Source organism: Prunus mume, linkage group LG3, assembly GCF_029339155.1.
Source record: "Prunus mume cultivar Tortuosa linkage group LG3, ASM2933915v1, whole genome shotgun sequence".
NCBI classification, from domain to species: domain Eukaryota; kingdom Viridiplantae; phylum Streptophyta; class Magnoliopsida; order Rosales; family Rosaceae; genus Prunus; species Prunus mume.
Window position 1 is genome coordinate 14,978,298 of NC_142700.1, and position 17,854 is coordinate 14,996,151.

General features: G+C 39.0%; 4 protein-coding genes across 9 annotated transcripts; 3 read left to right on the forward strand and 1 right to left on the reverse strand.

Annotated features, from left to right (window-relative positions):
• The first annotated feature begins 1,126 nt into the window (after positions 1-1,126).
• On the forward strand, positions 1,127-4,569 carry LOC148918838 (G-type lectin S-receptor-like serine/threonine-protein kinase At4g27290). Its single transcript, XM_089049138.1, has 7 exons — positions 1,127-2,544; positions 2,670-2,792; positions 2,964-3,097; positions 3,195-3,405; positions 3,536-3,773; positions 3,873-4,023; positions 4,114-4,569. The coding sequence occupies exons 1-7, from the start codon at positions 1,257-1,259 to the stop codon at positions 4,414-4,416; spliced, it is 2,448 nt and encodes an 815-aa protein (XP_088905264.1). The 5' UTR covers positions 1,127-1,256; the 3' UTR covers positions 4,417-4,569.
• Positions 4,570-5,304: 735 nt separating this feature from the next.
• Positions 5,305-8,740, forward strand: LOC107880789 (G-type lectin S-receptor-like serine/threonine-protein kinase SD1-1). Of its 3 annotated transcripts, XM_089049144.1 has the most exons (9): positions 5,305-5,630; positions 5,824-6,045; positions 6,226-6,339; positions 6,738-6,895; positions 7,000-7,210; positions 7,309-7,546; positions 7,681-7,831; positions 7,912-8,249; positions 8,374-8,740. In XM_089049144.1, the coding sequence occupies exons 1-8, from the start codon at positions 5,471-5,473 to the stop codon at positions 8,215-8,217; spliced, it is 1,560 nt and encodes a 519-aa protein (XP_088905270.1). In that variant the 5' UTR covers positions 5,305-5,470; the 3' UTR covers positions 8,218-8,249; positions 8,374-8,740. The 3 variants fall into 3 exon arrangements, with proteins under 3 accessions (XP_088905270.1, XP_088905269.1, XP_016648542.2); XM_016793056.2 differs by having other exon boundaries at positions 5,318-6,045; XM_089049143.1 differs by lacking the exon at positions 8,374-8,740 and having other exon boundaries at positions 5,317-6,045; positions 7,912-8,331.
• Positions 8,741-10,228: 1,488 nt separating this feature from the next.
• LOC103326355 (G-type lectin S-receptor-like serine/threonine-protein kinase At4g27290) lies at positions 10,229-17,727 on the forward strand. 4 transcript variants are annotated; one of them, XR_016125523.1, is made up of 12 exons: positions 10,229-10,387; positions 10,574-11,821; positions 12,064-12,177; positions 12,992-13,149; positions 13,248-13,458; positions 13,585-13,822; positions 13,958-14,108; positions 14,183-14,549; positions 14,833-14,888; positions 15,281-15,593; positions 15,694-16,008; positions 16,088-17,727. XR_016125523.1 is itself a non-coding variant. In XM_089049139.1 (8 exons), the coding sequence occupies exons 2-8, from the start codon at positions 10,831-10,833 to the stop codon at positions 14,504-14,506; spliced, it is 2,187 nt and encodes a 728-aa protein (XP_088905265.1). In that variant the 5' UTR covers positions 10,229-10,387; positions 10,574-10,830; the 3' UTR covers positions 14,507-14,632. The 4 variants fall into 4 exon arrangements, 1 of the variants encoding a protein (XP_088905265.1); XR_016125524.1 differs by having other exon boundaries at positions 15,281-15,374; positions 15,500-15,593; positions 15,694-17,727; XR_016125522.1 differs by having other exon boundaries at positions 15,694-17,727.
• LOC103326306 (uncharacterized) lies at positions 14,931-17,489 on the reverse strand. Its single transcript, XM_008228521.3, has one exon. The coding sequence runs from the start codon at positions 17,487-17,489 to the stop codon at positions 15,102-15,104; it is 2,388 nt and encodes a 795-aa protein (XP_008226743.2). The 3' UTR covers positions 14,931-15,101.
• Positions 17,728-17,854: the final 127 nt, after the last annotated feature.

Sequence of the window (17,854 nt, forward strand, 5' to 3'; positions counted from 1 at the left end):
GACATATTAGTGGTTTGAAAACTCACACAGAATAGTCCAAGTGGGTTATTGATATTAAAGATAAAAATACCAAAAAAAAGTCGTCATGTTGATGAGTTGCTTTTGGTGATAAAATAACCTTTTTTAACCTACCTTTATTAAGCTTGAGACACTTCAGCAGCAAAGTAGTTCGACAAACAATTGAATTTGATTTTTATTATTTAGGTTGAGAGTAAGCCTGAAAACATAATAAAATGAACTAGAACTGTGCGTCCAAACTCCTTTAATAGAGACACTATAAAGGTGCTGTGATAGTTTAAATTTGAGACCGTTGATCTACAAGTGAGTCTTTTTCACTAAACTGAACCCCATCAGCACTTTCGATTTTAAGTTTTAAGTATCACATTTTGGACTAAAGACTACACCAATAAATGAAATCCAACCTAAAGAAAATTGAATTAAAATAAGATTTTCTTGCTGGATCCGAGGGACGAGTATCCTGTTATAAGAACTTTACATCTAACTATATTGGAGTTGTTGATGCATAAAAGTGTCAGCCAACCACCTTATAAAAAAGTGTCAAGATCTAAAGTAAACCTTGACCAAGAGCATTACTCTAGTCAATAATATTGGCATGGAAAAAGCGGACGCCTTGTTTTTTCCTAACTAGTCTGCTGCATAGCCCCCAATTACATCCCTTACTGCAATTTGAAAGCCATCCGCGGCTACAGCAAAGCTTTCAACTTCCAACCACAAGGTGTGGTTTAGAAATTGTCATATTCAGCTAGCGAGTTATCTGATGCCTCAATGGCAGAGATTCGAAATTCGTTAAAAGTATTTTGTAGTCATGGACAAGTCGAATTCTGAGCGGAGATTAATTTTACCCTTCGGATATGAGGACATCTCGTGGTATTTACCAGAAAAAAAACCTTTCAACTTCCGGCTAAAAAATATATTTCAAGGAACGTTCTCTTTTAATTTTCAATACAAAATCTTAATTGTAAGAAAATGATTAAGAATTTTTTTAAAATACAAGCCATAATCTAACTACAATAAGAAAGATTTCTCACACCTGCTATCTCATTGTAAGAGAAAGTTAAAGAAATGAAGTGCGCTTTTAATGCTAGGTTGGAAAGGGACCAAATTTGTCTGCTACAGACAAGTCAACTGCGTGCAGTTCCGGGTCTTTGGGTTCTTCTTAATGCTCCACCAAATAGTATCAATACTTCAACTTGTAAGCAGTAAGCTTGATACTGAGAAAGCTAGAATAGATTTCAATGGAGCTCATCTGTTTCTTGGTTTTCAATATCTGCTTACTCTTTTCTCTGAGCAGAATTTCATCAGCTGCTGATACCCTTACTTCATCTCAGTCCCTCAGTGATGGCAAGTCATTGGTTTCTTCTCCGGGTGGAATATTTGAGCTGGGTTTTTTCAGTCCAGGCATTTCCAAGAGCCGCTACTTGGGAATTTGGTACAAGAACATCCCAACTCCAACTGTTGTTTGGGTTGCAAACAGGCAAACTCCAATCAATGGTTCCACTGGCAGCTTGATGATCAACAGCACAGGCAATCTTGTCCTTGTCAACAACAACAACAACCAGACTGTTTGGTCTACAAATTCATCAAAACAGTCCCAGAGCCAGCGCCCTGTCCTGCAGCTCCTGGACAATGGCAATCTTGTCCTCAGAGATGAGAAAGATGCAAACTCAGAAAAGTACTTGTGGCAGAGTTTTGACTACCCATCTGATACTTTGTTGCCAGGAATGAAGCTTGGGTGGGACTTGAGGACCAGACTTAATCGACGTTTAACGGCATGGAAAAGTTCAGATGACCCTTCTCCAGGGGACTTCATCTGGGAAATGGAGCTGCATGAGTATCCTGAGCCAGTTATGTGGAAAGAGTCCAAAGAGTACTTGAGAAGTGGCCCATGGAATGGTGTTTTGTTCAGTGGTAAACCAGCCAACGCACTTCCTGCATTGAACTTCAGTTTCATCTCCAATGAGGATGAGGTTTACTTGACAATCGACATGGTGAATAAGTCTGTACTTGGAAGGATGATCATGAACCAAACCACGTCGACGCCGTATCGACAGGAGTGGATTTGGTCGGAAGCAGACCGGAATTGGACAATTTATGCAACGTTTCCAAGAGACCCTTGTGATAGTTATGGCCACTGTGGTGGTAATGGCAATTGTGTTCTTAGTTCATCCCCAATTTGTCAATGTTTGGATAGGTTCAGTCCTAGATCACCGGAGAACTGGAACTTAAATGAGTATTCACAAGGCTGTGAGCGCAGGAAGCCATTGAACTGCAAGAATGATGGATTCGCCGCGTATCGCGGGTTGAAATTGCCCGATACTACGCATAGTTGGGTAGATAAAAGCATGAATCTCAAGGAATGCAGGACCAAATGCTTATCTAATTGTTCTTGTTCTGCTTATACAAACTTGGATGTGAGAGGAGGAGGCAGTGGTTGTGCCATCTGGTTCGATGATCTTGTCGATATCAAGCAAATGCCAGGTGGTGACCAGGATATATATATCAAGATATCTGCCTCAGAACTAGGTATGAACTTATGGATGTTCCAATTTGATCTTTATGAATTAGAATGTCCCTTTTCTGTTATGTGTAAGTTTTGTCTTGATTTTAACTATGTCTGCATACTGTGTCCAACAAAATCATACATGAAGGAGGGAAAGATGAGAAGTGGAAGATAGCTGTGATTATTGCTTCTGCCTCTGCCCTTATTCTTGGGATGCTCTTAGTTGGCTATTGTTGCATTCTCAAAGCCAGAGGCAGGAAAAATGTCAAAGGTAAGATTACCTACTCTAACCGCCTTTGCAGTGATAGAATTAGAGCCATATTTATCTTCAAAAACTTGCAGGAAGATTTTCCTACTAATTGTAATAGAATCACTAGTTCATTATCTTGAACAAGAGTAGCTATAATGACTGATAGTGTTTACTTTTTATTCGTTTTATAAGGTAAAGACATTGAAGAACAGAAAGATGAAGATCTGGAGCTTCCATTGTTCGACTTGACAACAATAGAGAGTGCCACAAATTTCTTTTCAGTCAACAATAAGCTTGGTGAAGGCGGTTTCGGACCTGTATACAAGGTAGTTTTTAATCTGCTAGTATAAGAACCATAGTTTGAGGAAGCACTTGCTTCATTTGGGACATCACCATCTTTCTGCAAATCTGAATAATCTTCAGGGTAGACTCGTAGATGGTCAAGAAATTGCAGTCAAGAGACTTTCAAGAAGTTCTGGACAAGGAATAAAGGAGTTCAAAAATGAAGTAATACTGATTGCCAAACTTCAACACCGAAATCTTGTAAAGCTTCTTGGTTGCTGCATTCAGGGAGAGGAGAAATTGCTGATCTATGAATACATGCCCAACAAAAGCTTGGACTACTTCCTTTTTGGTTTGTTCCCTTAAAATTCTGAATCTAGTTGGACTTTGTTTTTGGTTTGATCCCTTGAAATTCTGATAGTGTAGTGGGACTAGCCTACTGTACAATACTCCTCTGACAGTTCAAGTTTAAAACTTTCCAGATGAAACACGACGTAAATTGTTAGATTGGCCTCAGCGCTTCCAAATTATCTGTGGGATTGCTAGGGGGCTTCTCTATCTTCATCAAGATTCCAGACTGAGGATTATACACAGAGATCTCAAAGCAAGTAATGTTTTACTTGATAGAGACTTGAACCCGAAGATCTCAGATTTTGGTCTTGCTAGAACTTTTGGTGGAGATCAAACTGAAGGAAATACAAACAGAGTGGTTGGAACATAGTAAGTATTTCTGGCATTTTCTTTGCATTCTATACAATTCTCCTTTTGTTTGTAATTTAACATTGCTTAATTTGTTTCAATGATCTTCTCTATATCTAGTGGTTACATGGCACCTGAATATGCAACTGAAGGGCAATTCTCAGTGAAATCTGATGTCTTTAGCTTTGGTATTTTACTGCTGGAGATAATAAGTGGAAAGAAAAGTAAAGGGTTCTATCATTTGAACCACCGCCTGAATCTTATTGGAAATGTAAGTTAAACCAGTAAGTTCAAGCCCACGATTTCTTTTTTCTTATGTATGTTAAAACAATGAATGACAAATATGTTCAACATGTTTTAGGCATGGAGATTGTGGAAAGAAGGAAGGCCATTAGAGCTGATTGACGAAGGGTTTGGGAATTCGTGCACTCTATCAGACGTACTGCGATGCATCCATGTCAGTCTGTTATGTGTGCAACTACAGCCTGAGGACAGGCCAACCATGTCATCTGTAGTTCAGATGTTATGTAGTGAAAGTGCCTTGCCTGAGCCCAAAGAACCAGGATTTGTTCCAGAAAAGGATTTACTCAACGGAGAGTTTCCCCTAATTAACAACGAACCATCTTCTAATGGTTTAACCATTACACAACTCGAGCCTCGTTGAGGATCATTAGATCATATAAATTTATGCAGTGTTGTTTGTCATACATTGTATATATGTTTAAGTCTTCCAATGCCCAAGTTACAATAATCCTTCTTGTCAAATTTTAACTGTTACAATGTACTCAATGTTGAAATAATCAGTGTCTTATTCCCACTACTTGTCCATAATCAAACCAAAACTGGATTTTTGCCCAATTTACCCTGCCCCAACCATACAAGCAGTTCTGTGCTGCAAATGTAATGTGGACATACAAAGTTGTTTCAATGGTTTATGGTGATAAATCTAAAAAGTTAGTGCCTATAACTATCTCCAATTGCAAATGCAAGACACTTTCTGTAGCTTATCACTCAGCTCAAGACTCCAGAAGACATGCCAAAACTCTTGGCACTTCGTTCTCGATTTCAGGCAGGTAGCGTAGCTTGCAGCATATTACAGCACATCATTTGTCAGCAATGAGACCCCTGCAAATATTTGTTTTAAGTACAAGGCCAGAAGGAGAGGGGAGGTTTATTTGAAACTTGACTCCCTTGCACATATTATACAATACTTTACTTGCCACTTGACTATAACAAAGGAAAAAAAATTAAAATTTCAGATTGTGTAATTATGTTCTTGACATTTCAGTTGCTGGGATGCCAATCTTAACGTTTCAACATCGCTGCTTTCTTTGACATTCGTTCTAGTTGCCTTTGAATATTTTGGATGACTTTCTTTGGCATCCAGTTCAAACAATATTTGCTTTTACTCTTCCAATTTTTTTTATAATTTTTGGGTCCAATAGCCCCTGGAATTCCACATGCAGCAACCACATTAATCAAATCACATGTTGGCAAACTGCCCCACCAACTTCTAGCTCCTTTTTTCAGGCAAAGAAATCTGGTTTCATCATTAAGTGGGTCAAAAAGTCAACTAACTTGTGGTTGAGGTCTATGCCTTTGAGCTCCTTCATAATGTCTCCATCTAGCTATCATCTTCATCTGCAACTTGTTCAAATTAAAGACTTTACAGTTGTGAATTGTAATTAGTAGGCATACTAGTCCAAGACTAGAAAAAAATGGACAAAATTCTTTCATTCATTTCCATTGGAATTTATGTGTTCTTCATTTTCTGCAGAACCTCAACTGCAGCTGACACCTTGATTTTCAAACATGGCAGCTTTCAATTGGGTTTCTTAAACACTGGGGTTTACCGGCGTCAATTAGCATCAACTTCAGGTGATTACTGTGACAACGATGGCCTTTGTGGCGCCAATGGAATGTGTGACATCAGTAATTCACAAGTCTGCATTTGTTTAAAAGGGTTCCAAAAGACCAGACAAATGGAACTTGGGAGAATATACAGAAGGTTGTGTGCGGCCTGAACTTTTGAAATGCCAAATTAAAGTTGGGTTTATGAAATATGCTGCAGTGAAATTGCCAGATATCACAAATTCTTGGGTTAATCAAAGTATGAGCCTCATGGAATGCAGAGCAAGTTGCTTGAGCAACTGTTCTTGTATGGCTTACTCAAGCTCCGGTATCAAAGGAGAAGGCAGTGGCTGCACCATCTGGTTTGGTGATCTTATCAACATTAGAAAGCTTTTGGCTGGTGGGCAGGATCTGTATATTCGAATGCCTGCTTCGGAACTGAGTATGTGCAACAGGTTTTTCTTTTGTCCTCAATGAATAATTAGGTTCTCCATTATGTATTTATTTAATCACATTGCCTGCTGAATCCATTATATTATTTCCCCTGCTTTATGTTCTTCACATATTTTTCATTTTAGCTGTGATTTAACAATAACTGTTTTTCCCTGTTGAAACTACAAAGACGCGAATTGCCGAAAGACAAAGATCGCAGTGATAGTTGTATCCATTGCTTCCATTGTTTCTGGGATGCTCTTAGCTGTTTGTTGCATTTGCCGTAAGAGTTCAAAGTTCAAAGGTAATATTTCTTCTATAACCACCTTCTTTGCTTTTTTCTTTTCTCAATTAGATACTGTAAAGAGGGGAGTTACTTCTCCATTCTGCAATGCAATATCCTGAGCAAGAATACTTTGATGTGTTCTCATTTAGTTTCAACTCTCTACGCTTAAGAAAACCATAAGTAAACACACTGAGATTTTGACACATTGACAGCATCTGATGTGATTCTGAATTCTGAGGCAGGTATGGTGAAACTAATGGATATGGAATGACTTGCATTACAAATAATGATTAAAAGAAACAAAAAAGGCAAAAGAAAAAAAAAACTACCTGGGAGTGTTGTTGACATAAGCTTAATATGGGCAAGAAGTTTCTTTCCAATTTGTGGTAACTTATATCTAGCATTCTTCTTATTAGAGAAAATGGGGAATCATGGAACAATGAGTAAGAACTATGAAGGACAGAAAGAAGACCTGGAGGTACCATTATTTAGTCTGTCCACAATAGCCACTGCTACTGACAACTTTTCATTCAACAAGAAGCTTGGAGAAGGTGGTTTTGGACCAGTATACAAGGTAAATTTCCTATGTGTGAGCAAAAGAACTTTAAGCCTCACTGGAGCAGTTTTTCTTTTTCTTTCTTTAAACTCTGTAATCCTTTTGCTAATGAGAAATTTCAGGGTAGACTAGTAGATGGGCAAGAAATTGCAGTGAAGAGGCTCTCACAAAGTTCAGGGCAAGGATCAAACGAGTTCAAAACCGAAGTACGACTAATAGCCAAACTTCAGCACCGAAATCTTGTGAGGCTTCTAGGTTGTTGCATTGAGGGTGAAGAGAAGTTGCTGATTTATGAGCACATGCCCAACAAAAGCTTGGACTTCTACATCTTTGGTTCGGATCGGACCCTTTTTATATCTTACTATATACTTTTTATATCAGTTTTACTTATGAGATCTCAAATTGGAGTAACATGAATTAAAACTTGCTAGATCAAACTCAAGGTAGACTGTTGTATTGGTCAAAACGCTTCCACATTATCTGTGGGATTGCCAGGGGTCTTCTCTATCTGCATCAAGATTCAAGATTGAGGATTATTCATAGAGATCTTAAAGCAAGTAATGTTTTACTTGACAAGGAGATGAACCCAAAAATATCCGACTTTGGCTTAGCTAAAACTTTTGGAGGAGATCAGAATGAAGGAGTTACAAGAAATGTTGTTGGAACCTAGTAAGTATGCAGAACATCTCTGCTTATGATCTGTTAGTTTCTTAACTAGTGTGTTTTGCTTCTTGCTCCATTACATCTCTCCTTATTATCTACTAACTTTTAAATTAATTTGTTATGTCTCTTAAATACTACAGTGGTTATATGGCACCGGAATACGCCATTGATGGCCAATTCTCTGTAAAATCAGACGTTTTTAGCTTTGGCATTTTGTTGTTGGAGATAATAAGTGGGAAGAGAAGTAGAGGATTTTATGATCCGGATGAACACCTTAACCTCATTGGACATGTGAGCATTCTCCATCAAATTCTTCATTTACCTGTGTTTGATGTTGTGGCTAATAAAAATATATATCATGTGCCTCTTAGGCATGGAGATTGTGGAAAGAAGGGAGGTCTCTAGAGTTGATTGATGAAAGCTTAAGCGACTCATGCGCTCTATCAGAAGTCTTGCACTGCATACACATTAGTCTTTTATGTGTGCAACAGCTTCCTGAAGACAGGCCAACCATGTCATCTGTGATTCTGATGTTAGGTGATGGGGGTGCCTTGCCTCAACCCAAAAGGCCAGGTTTCTTTGGTGGAAGATATTCATCTGAAGCAGATTCTTCGTCAATTAAGAACGAAATATCTTCACCCTTTGACTCTACAATAACCGTGCTGGAGGCTCGATAAGATTTAATCTTGTACCATGTAAATTTTTCGAGGTATTATTGATAACAGTGTTGCAGTGCAATTTTACTGCAGAAACAGTCAAATTATATTAACACATGGAATATTTTTTTTGAATGCACCTTGGAGTAAAAGTAACATTATAGCTTCCACTTTCAGGCTCATGTTCTGTTTGAAGCTTGATAGGTGGAGTTTCTCCAAGCACCTGTCTAAAAAGCTTGGCAGGAATGGATCATGTTGCGGATTTGGGTGCATTAAACAGTTTTGGGCCTTCAATGTCCTAACATTCTTCAATGATGTGTTTCTCAAAGCTCGTGATTGGCATAGAATGATCATGAGCAAGGAAGGATGGGCCATCAATATTAGCTCTCCGTCCCAGTCAGTGGATACAAATTTCATCTGCACAGCCACACATGTAATGGAGCCTAACAAGAACAGCTGTAGAGATCCTACTTATATAAGAGCATCCACAGTTAGGAGTGTAAATTCGGGAGTGTAAAGCTACTTTTACATCCCCTTTACACCTCCGAAGTGTAAATATATTTTTCCTCCAATAGGGGTGTAAATTTGGGGTGTAGCCATAGGTCCGTCTTTTATCTGACTTTTCTTCATTTTTCTTTTCTTTTCTCGGATGGGTCCGCCTACAAGGATGTAAAAATATATGTAAATATACATTTTATTTTACATCCCCATGGTGGTGATGTATATTTATATCCATTTACATCTCTTCATTAGAGACGATTCTGGTGACTCGGGATGTATATTTAACATACACCTCCATATACACCCCACTGTGAATACTCCTATAATAGAATCACTAATAACTCAGCTAAAGCAGAAAGAAATGAAAACAGAAAATATCCATTTTGTTATGAAGGTTAAACCAATTGCAATGAATGGCATACATTCTATGCATATCAAAGATTTGATGCAGAAAAAATATATGAAACGTTGTTTATCAAACATTCCATGCATAGATCTTTCTACTGTCCAAGCTAAGTCACTCCTTTGGTAATTTTTTTTTTCAAGGGCTAAATATCAAAACTTTACCTGCTACAATGCACTCGATATTGAAGTTACCTGTACTTACCAAAACTAGATATTTATCCAATTCACCTTGTCTCAACCAGCTAGCCTGATGTTGTGCTGCAAATATATTGTGGACTTACAGCAGTTGTTTTAAGGGATACAATGATCAATCTAAAAAGTTAATGTCTAATGTTTTCACATGTCATTGTCTTATTGGCCGGAATAGTAAAAAATGATATCCCTGTTGTATGAGAGTTTCTCACATCTAACAAACATAAGTTAGATCAATTTGTTAGGACATGTACCCACTCTTTTACTCCCGAATTCAATATCCCACATCATAGATTAGAACAATTTAAACTAGGGTGGTGATTTTCCCACACTTTTTTTGTCCATTTACACTAAAGGGAGTGTAAGTGAATTAAAAAGGAGTGTATAAAAATCAGCTCCCTTTAAACTATGACTTATATAAAAAAAACAAGTTAATGCCTATGGTTACCAATGATCTTTGAACTTACATTTTAATCCTCGGTTATTCATATAACTGTTCAACTCCATCGCACACGTTTAATCATTACAAATTTATAAATAAACTCAATCCTAGACATGTATTTATAAAAAAACCCAAACACTATTTAAACATAGAAATACATCCAAAATTAACCCCAAAATCAACAACTGTATATTTTTTTGGTGTGTTTATAAATGAGTTTTTAGTGTGTATAATGATGGGTTTTAGATATGTTTAAAAAGTGTTTTGGATGTTGAGATTTTTTATAATTTCAATCCATATTTTGGATGTTTTAGTGAAACTCCCTTTAATCATTCAATCAACCCCGTAGAGTTTTTATCAAGTTCATAAATGAGTTAGGAATTTCGTCCCCACATCATTTTATCCCTTTTATTTCTGACTTTCTCCCTATCACAGATTCGCAGTAGGCTCTATGTGATGTGACTACCCAATAAAATCAAATAGGGCCCGCGTGTCTACTATGGCCACTTCACTTTCATCTTCTTTTTCGGTCCAAATGCACTTGTGTGTACCCTATAGGACTTCGCGCCATGACCCCCCAAACTTCTCCATCTCCTTCACCCCAACAATCTTCTTGGGTCTTCTCTTCTCCTGGAAAAGAAGGAATTGCAGGTCTCCCTCTCTCTCTCTCTCTCTCTCTCTCTCTTTATTTATTTGGGTTACAACTTCGGCTTTCTTCCTATTATTGTCTGAGTTGAGGCTCCAGAATCTGATGGACTTACTTTACTCTTTCCAGTTTCATTTTAAGTAGTATTACGCATGTATATTTACAAAGAATATAATTTTTCCAATTCCCAGGCTGGCCCGTCACCCGCTAAACTTCGGTCTGTAGGACCAAGCCGTGTTTTTTTTCATCTTTGTGGGCCACAAAAGTCAACAAATCTGTGGATGGCGGTCAATGGCATTATGCCCCCTTCTTCTGGATACAATACTACATCATCTTTGTACGTATCTACCCATCTAAGAATCTTGAACTTGTAAAGATTTTACTTAGTAGTAGGCTGGCAGGCAGGCAGGCATAGATGATGTAGAACTCCAAGACTAGAAAGAAAACAATGGGCAGTATTTTTTCGTTCATGTTGATTGGAATTTATGTGTCCCTCTTTTTCATCAAAACCTCAACTGCAGCTGATGCCATTACTCAATCCCAATCCCTTAGAGATCGTAACACCTTGATCTCCAAACATGGCAGTTTTGAATTGGGGTTTTTCAGTCAACCAGCTCCTGACTCCAAAAACAGCTTCTTGGGAATTTGGTACAAGAGTTCTGTTTCATTAGTCACAAATGTCACTTGGGTTGCAAACCAGCAAAACCCCATTAATGGTTCATCTGGGATTTTGATGATAAACAGCACGGGCAGTGTTGTCCTTCTAAGCCAATATCAGACTGTTGTTTGGTCAATAAATTTGTCCAGACAACCCAGGAATCCGATTTTGCAGCTCTTGGATTCTGGCAATCTTGTCCTAAGAGAAGCCAAAGATGGAAACTCAGAAAACTACTTGTGGCAAAGCTTTGACTCTCACTCTGATAAGTTGTTTCAGGGTATGAAGATTGAATGGAACGTAAAGACTAGGGCTTGCAGGAGTCTATTGGCGTCAAGGGTAGAGCATGACACATCAACTTCAGGAGACTACTGTGACAGTAATGGACGTTGTGGACCCAATGGAATATGTACCATTACTAAATCCCCAGTTTGTAGTTGCTTCAAAGGCTTCGAGCCCAAAGCACTAGGAAAATGGAACTTTGGAGAATACCAAGAAGGTTGTGTGCGCACTGTACCTTTGAGCTGCCAAAATAAACATGAGTTTATCAAATATCCTGGGGTAAAGTTGCCAGACATCACAAATTCCTGGGTCAACCAAACTTTGAGTCTCAGGGAATGCAGGGAAATTTGCTTGAACAACTGTTCTTGTATGGCTTACGCAAGCTCCAGTGTCAAAGGAGGAGTCAGTGGCTGCACCATCTGGTTTGGTAATCTGATGAACATCAGAGAGCTCTTGGATGGTGGACAGGATCTGTATATTCAAATGCCTGCTTCAGGATTAAGTATGTGCAACAGATTTTCTTTTTCTCCTCAGTAAATAATTAGGTGCGCTACTAATGTTAAATCATTAATCATTTTCTTCCTAGGGGCTCAATCATTAAGCCAATAGTTGTGAATTGCCTGATGAAACCATAATTTTCTGTAAACTTTTGATCATTTCACTTGTTTTATGTTCTGCTCATATTTGTCATTCTAGCTGTCATTTAACAGTAGTTCTCTTGCTCTGTTGAAATTAACTATGAAGAGGCTAATTGGCCTAAGACAAAGATAGCCGTGATAGTTGTAGCTGTTGCTTCAGTTGTTTCCGGGACACTCTTAGCTGTTTATTTCATTCGCAGAAAGAGGAGAAAGTTCAGAGGTACTAGTTCTTCTATGACCTTCAACTTTGTAAAACTATTGCCATTTTACCTTAGTGTTATTCAATAAAATATTATAAAGAGAGGTTGCTACACCCATTCTGCAATGCAGTATTCTGAGCAAGAATATTTTTTTTATGTGTTTTCATTAATCTCAACTTTCAATGCTTTAGAAATGAATTCCACTATTGAACATTGTCACCAGCCAAAAATACCGAGCCGCTGTCTGAATTGTGAGGCTGCCTTGATGAAACTAATACACACTTCATGAATTTCAATCACACAATGATCAAACAATAAAAAAAGGCCACCCAGGACTTCTTTTCATATAGAAGACTAGATGTTGGTTCTTGTTATTCTAGTTTGTGTTGACTTCAAATCAAGCATTTTTCTTAATTGATAATTATATAATATTTCTGGGTTCCATCCTACGTCTGCATCAAGTGCTGCTCATTTGACTTTACCAATGATCTCTTTTCTTAAGATGGTGTATTTAGCTTCCAACCATAGCATGGTGTACTGAATCATGCGCTATCCACTCCCCATGACATTTGCTTCAGGGCAGATTAAACTCATTACTCATGTGGATTTAGATTCCTTAAGTTTGCAGTTATTTGTTGTATAGGCTCTGTTACCTGAGTGGAACAGTGACCCTTTTAAGAGAATGAATGAGTACAGGATAGGAAAACACAAAAGATACACTGCTTTTATATTTTAATTATATGGTCATTTGATTTGTAATTACTCTAAATGTATTCATATTTTGCTTCTCATTCATCATACTTGGGAAGTAGTTGATCTTCTTTATTTTTTTAGAGAAAATTAGGAAGAATGGAATGATGGGTCAGGACAATGAAGGACAGGAAGCCAACCTGGAGCTACCAGTATTTAGTCTGCCAACAATAGTCACCGCCACTGATAACTTTTCATTCACCAGGAAGCTTGGAGAAGGTGGTTTTGGACCTGTATACAAGGTAAGTTTCCTAGATGTAAGCATAAGAACTGTAAAGAACAATGAAGCAGTTTTTTTTTCCTGAAACTTTGTAATCCTTTTCCTAATGAGAATTTTCAGGGTAGACTAGAAGATGGGCAAGAAATTGCTGTGAAGAGGCTCTCGCGAAGTTCAGGACAAGGGCCAAATGAGTTCAAAAATGAAGTACTACTAATAGCCAAACTTCAGCACCGGAATCTTGTAAGGCTTCTAGGCTGTTGCATTGACGGAGAAGAGAAATTGCTCATCTATGAATATCTTCCCAACAAAAGCTTGGACTTCTACATTTTTGGTTAGGATCCTTAAAACTTACTATACACTGTTAAAAATAGTTTTACTAGTCCTTTTTAGGTTCTAAAACTCTTCAGCTTGCTCATTTGGGATTTCAAATTGGAGTAACTTCAATTAAAACTTGCAGATAAAACTCAAGGTAGATTGTTAGATTGGTCACAACGGTTCCACATTATAAGTGGGATCGCTAGGGGACTAATCTATCTTCATCAAGATTCCAGACTGAGGATTATCCATAGAGATCTTAAAGCAAGTAATGTATTACTTGATAAGGACATGAACCCAAAAATCTCAGATTTCGGCTTGGCTAGAACATTTGGAGGAGATCAGACTGAAGGAGTTACAAGAAACGTGGTTGGGACCTAGTAAGTATCCATTATAACTCTCCTTATTACATACTATTTTCGAAGTTCAAGTGATTTGTTTCTTCTCCTATAGCATTTTAATTATCATCTAATAGTTTCTTAACTAATGTGTTTTGTTTCTTGTTAATACCACAGTGGTTATATGGCACCAGAATATGCCATTGATGGTCAATTCTCTGTTAAATCAGACGTTTTTAGCTTTGGAATTTTAATGTTGGAGATAGTAAGCGGGAAGAGAAGTAGAGGATTTTATGATCCGGATGACAACCTTAACCTCATCGGACATGTGAGTAGTTTCCATCAAAGACCTCATATACGTGTGTTTGATCTTGTGACTAACAAACATATTATGTGCCTTAGGCATGGAGATTGTGGAAAGGAAGGAGGTCTTTAGAGTTGATTGATGAAAGCTTAAGGGACTCATGCACTCTATCCGAACTCTTGCGTTGCATACATGTTAGTCTTTTATGTGTGCAACAGCTTCCTGTAGACCGGCCAACCATGTCATCTGTGATTCTGATGTTAGGTGATGAGTTCCCCTTGCCTCAACCCAAAAAACCAGGTTTCTTTGGTGGAAAATATTCGTCTGAAGCAGATTCTTCTTCAAGTAAGAACTTAACATCTTCAACTAACGAACCATCTTCAACCTATGACTCTACCATAACGTTGCCTGAGGCTCGATGAGATGCAATTAATTGCAAATCTTGCACCATGTAATTTATTCGAGGTATTATTCATTGCTGTGTTGACGTGCAATTTTCCCACAGAAACAGTCAAATTATATAAAAATTGAAATAGTTTTTCAATGAACATTGGAAAACTTGTAGCTACTAGAGTAAAAGAAGGGAAAAGATAAGTGGCCAGTGATTATATATGTGATACTGTTACACCAAAATAGCTTCCAGGCTGATGATGGTCTAATGCAGGCTTGAATGTTTTGGAGTTTCTGCAAGCATGGTCAAAAAAGTACTAATGCTAGATGCTATGGATTTTTTTAATTCTTTTGGCAGGAATGGATCATGTTGAAATTTTGGGACCATTAAACAGAACATTGGGCCTTCAAATGGTGGGTTTCTCAGAGCTTGTCATTGTCATCCACAAAGAATAATGAGCAAAGATGAGGCCATCAATTTCAGTCAAAAATTTCTCACAACGCTACTCAAATTGAGATTTCAACTGCACACCCAACAGCCCAAATATGTAATGGACACCCAGACTCTAAAACAAATAACAACAGACAGTCTTGCTGAATGCTGAGCCTAACAGGAACAGCTACTTGTTAAAAAAATAACATCTTTTTCCCTCTCCTCGAGTTTTTTCTCACATCAGCCCTATGGATAAATAATCTTAATGTGAGCACAACTGTATCTCTAGAACAGCTTTCATTGTCTGCTCTTAAGATATACTCATTACCACCACCACCACCATCCGAGCCGCTAACTATTATGAATTCTGCAGGACTTCCATAAGGAATTGTGACAAATGTGTTTGGCGAAAACTTCTCCGTAACTACAACACCACTTCCACTAGGTCCTCCACTGCCCTTAATGCTGTAAGCTCCCCTCTTAATGGCCAATGTAGCAGGTTCCCAAATGTCAAGATATCCAGCGAACTGAAATATTTTAAATGAAGCCTGACCCTTATAAAGAATCTTCTCTATCTGGCCTTGCATTTCAGTATCACAAGTGATCTTCTTGTGCTCATTGGCAAACACCTTTACGAGCTCTCCCTTGCGCTTCCTGTTATCCAGAGGCTGGACTTCGATAGCAAGGTATGTATCAACATCATCAGCAGTTACAAGATAGTTTGGTTGCTTTGCTCCATCAATGTAATTGACAGATCCATCTTGCATGTGGCGCACCCACTCAAAGTTACAACTGGTTGTTCCGTTGATAGAGTACCCGCTAGCTTGAAGTTCATGCCCCGGAAAAGCTTCACCCGAAATTTGGAGGCCCTCTATAGCTGGTAATGGATCATCATCTGCAGCCTCTGAATATGAAGATGAACCACCCTCTTCGAGAACCGGCGGTAGATAATGAGGATACGGGGAGCTGGAATCGTTAAGCGGGGATGTGTAAGGAGAGTTCCCTGCACTCCAATTGGATGAGGTTTCTCTGTCATTCTGGTTTCCCTCTGCATATTGATCATCCATCTCTCTGTGTGTGTTCCCAACTGGATCACGAAAGGTGACCTGTCTATTGCTTGTCCCTCCACTATAATGATTTACTCGCTGTGTATCACCTTGAGTAACAGCAAGATTAACAGGAACATCTTGATCTTGGCCTGCTGAAGTCCTGCTTGGAACAGGTGAATACCTTCCCAATCCCAAGTCATTGGTTTCCACATTGTTGGGGGCACCACCACCGAAACCACTCTGAGCATGATGATCCCAATCCGCGGTTGTCTGAGTATCAGAAGCAGAAGCTGGCACTCTTCCAACATTGGAAGAATATGTTGGCTGATTCTGAGCAACCATTTCAAGCCCATTTCTGCTCACATTTAGCAATGCTCCACCACCAATGGACTGAGATGGTGGTGAAGGAGGCGCAGCAATGCTAATGTTATTAGGCTGCTGATTCGAATCTGGTCGCCAAGGCGTTAACTGATACTGCAACTCCTTCAATTTGGACTCAGTAAGAAGCAACTTCTCCTGCAAATGCCTAAACAGAACCTTGACATTGCCAACAATGGACTGTGCATCAGGAACCGGAGGCTGCAATGAGTACTCAGCCAGAATTGGCAGCAAAGAGGAAATAAACGTCGATCTCTCCTGCTGTGCATCCTGCACGGCATAAGCGAGCCGAATGTTTTCCTCAATAATGTCCTGTCTGTAAGACAGAGCCTTTGATGCAGCATCAGCAAGGTCCTGCTGCTGCTGATCAAATGCCAAACGCATATAAGCAATGCGCTTCTCCAGCACATACTTTTCGTTTCGAATTTGCGCTTCTTTGATCGAATAATCCGCCAAATGCTTTCGCAATTGTATAATCTCTTGTTCATGTTCATGAACCTTAACAACCAGATCCTTCTTCCACAGGCTGTTGCTGGGGTTGTTTCTTTCAGTCAATGGCATCAACCCATGTCCAGAAAAATTGACACGCTGAGGATCATATTCCCCTTCGGTGCTCGACCTTCCCGGAGAAAGCGACGTCGTTGTGGACGGTGAAGACAACCGAGAGATGCCACTGCTGGCGTTTTCTGCAGCTGCCTGATTACCAGAAACTCGAACGACCTTCATGGCTCCATTGATCTCGCTGCTACCCAATTGGGTTTCTCGGGTTTCTGATTCTGTATGAGTCTGCGCGGGATTTGCAATCCTATCGATTTGATTGTCGACATGGGCAACTGGCTGATGAGCTTGATCATGAGATCCATGGAGGTGCTGGGCCCATGGATCAACAGAAGGCGGCATTTGGGTGGGCATGGATTCCTGGAGCTTGTATCTGTGGAGCTCGAGCATCTTGTGTTCGAGCTGGGTCCTCAATCGGATGTTCTCTTCAACCTGTTGCTTGATTGTGGCCTCTGCAGCTTCCATGGCTTTCATGACCTGAAGCAAGTTTCCGTCTTGATTGCTGGTGCTGTTGTTTGAAGAACGAATTGGGTCAGCGCCTGCAATCGTCAAACCTGAGAATTTCTCAGCAATTTTCCAATCGTGACCGTTCTCCATTTTCTCTCTGCTCTTTTCTTTTTTTCGGAGAGGGATTTGGGGCTTTCTGGTCTTCTTCCTCACTTCATTTCATTTGATTTCTGTTATTTTGCTGCTGCAACTTGTGCCCTGCCTCAGCCTGCCTGCCTGCTTCTGTTGTGTATTTGGGAATTAGGGCAGAGATGTAAAATGATTTTGAATTGGAGTGTGATTTTGATAAGTTATTGAATAAAAGAATGAAGGCTTTGAAGCTTTGAAATTTGGAATGTGACAAAGAAATTGACCAAGTCGTGTATTTGCCTCATATGAAATGAAGACATGGAATATCTGGATTTATTACATGGCTTGGTTTGGTTGACCCACTAATCATTTTTAAATTTCATCTC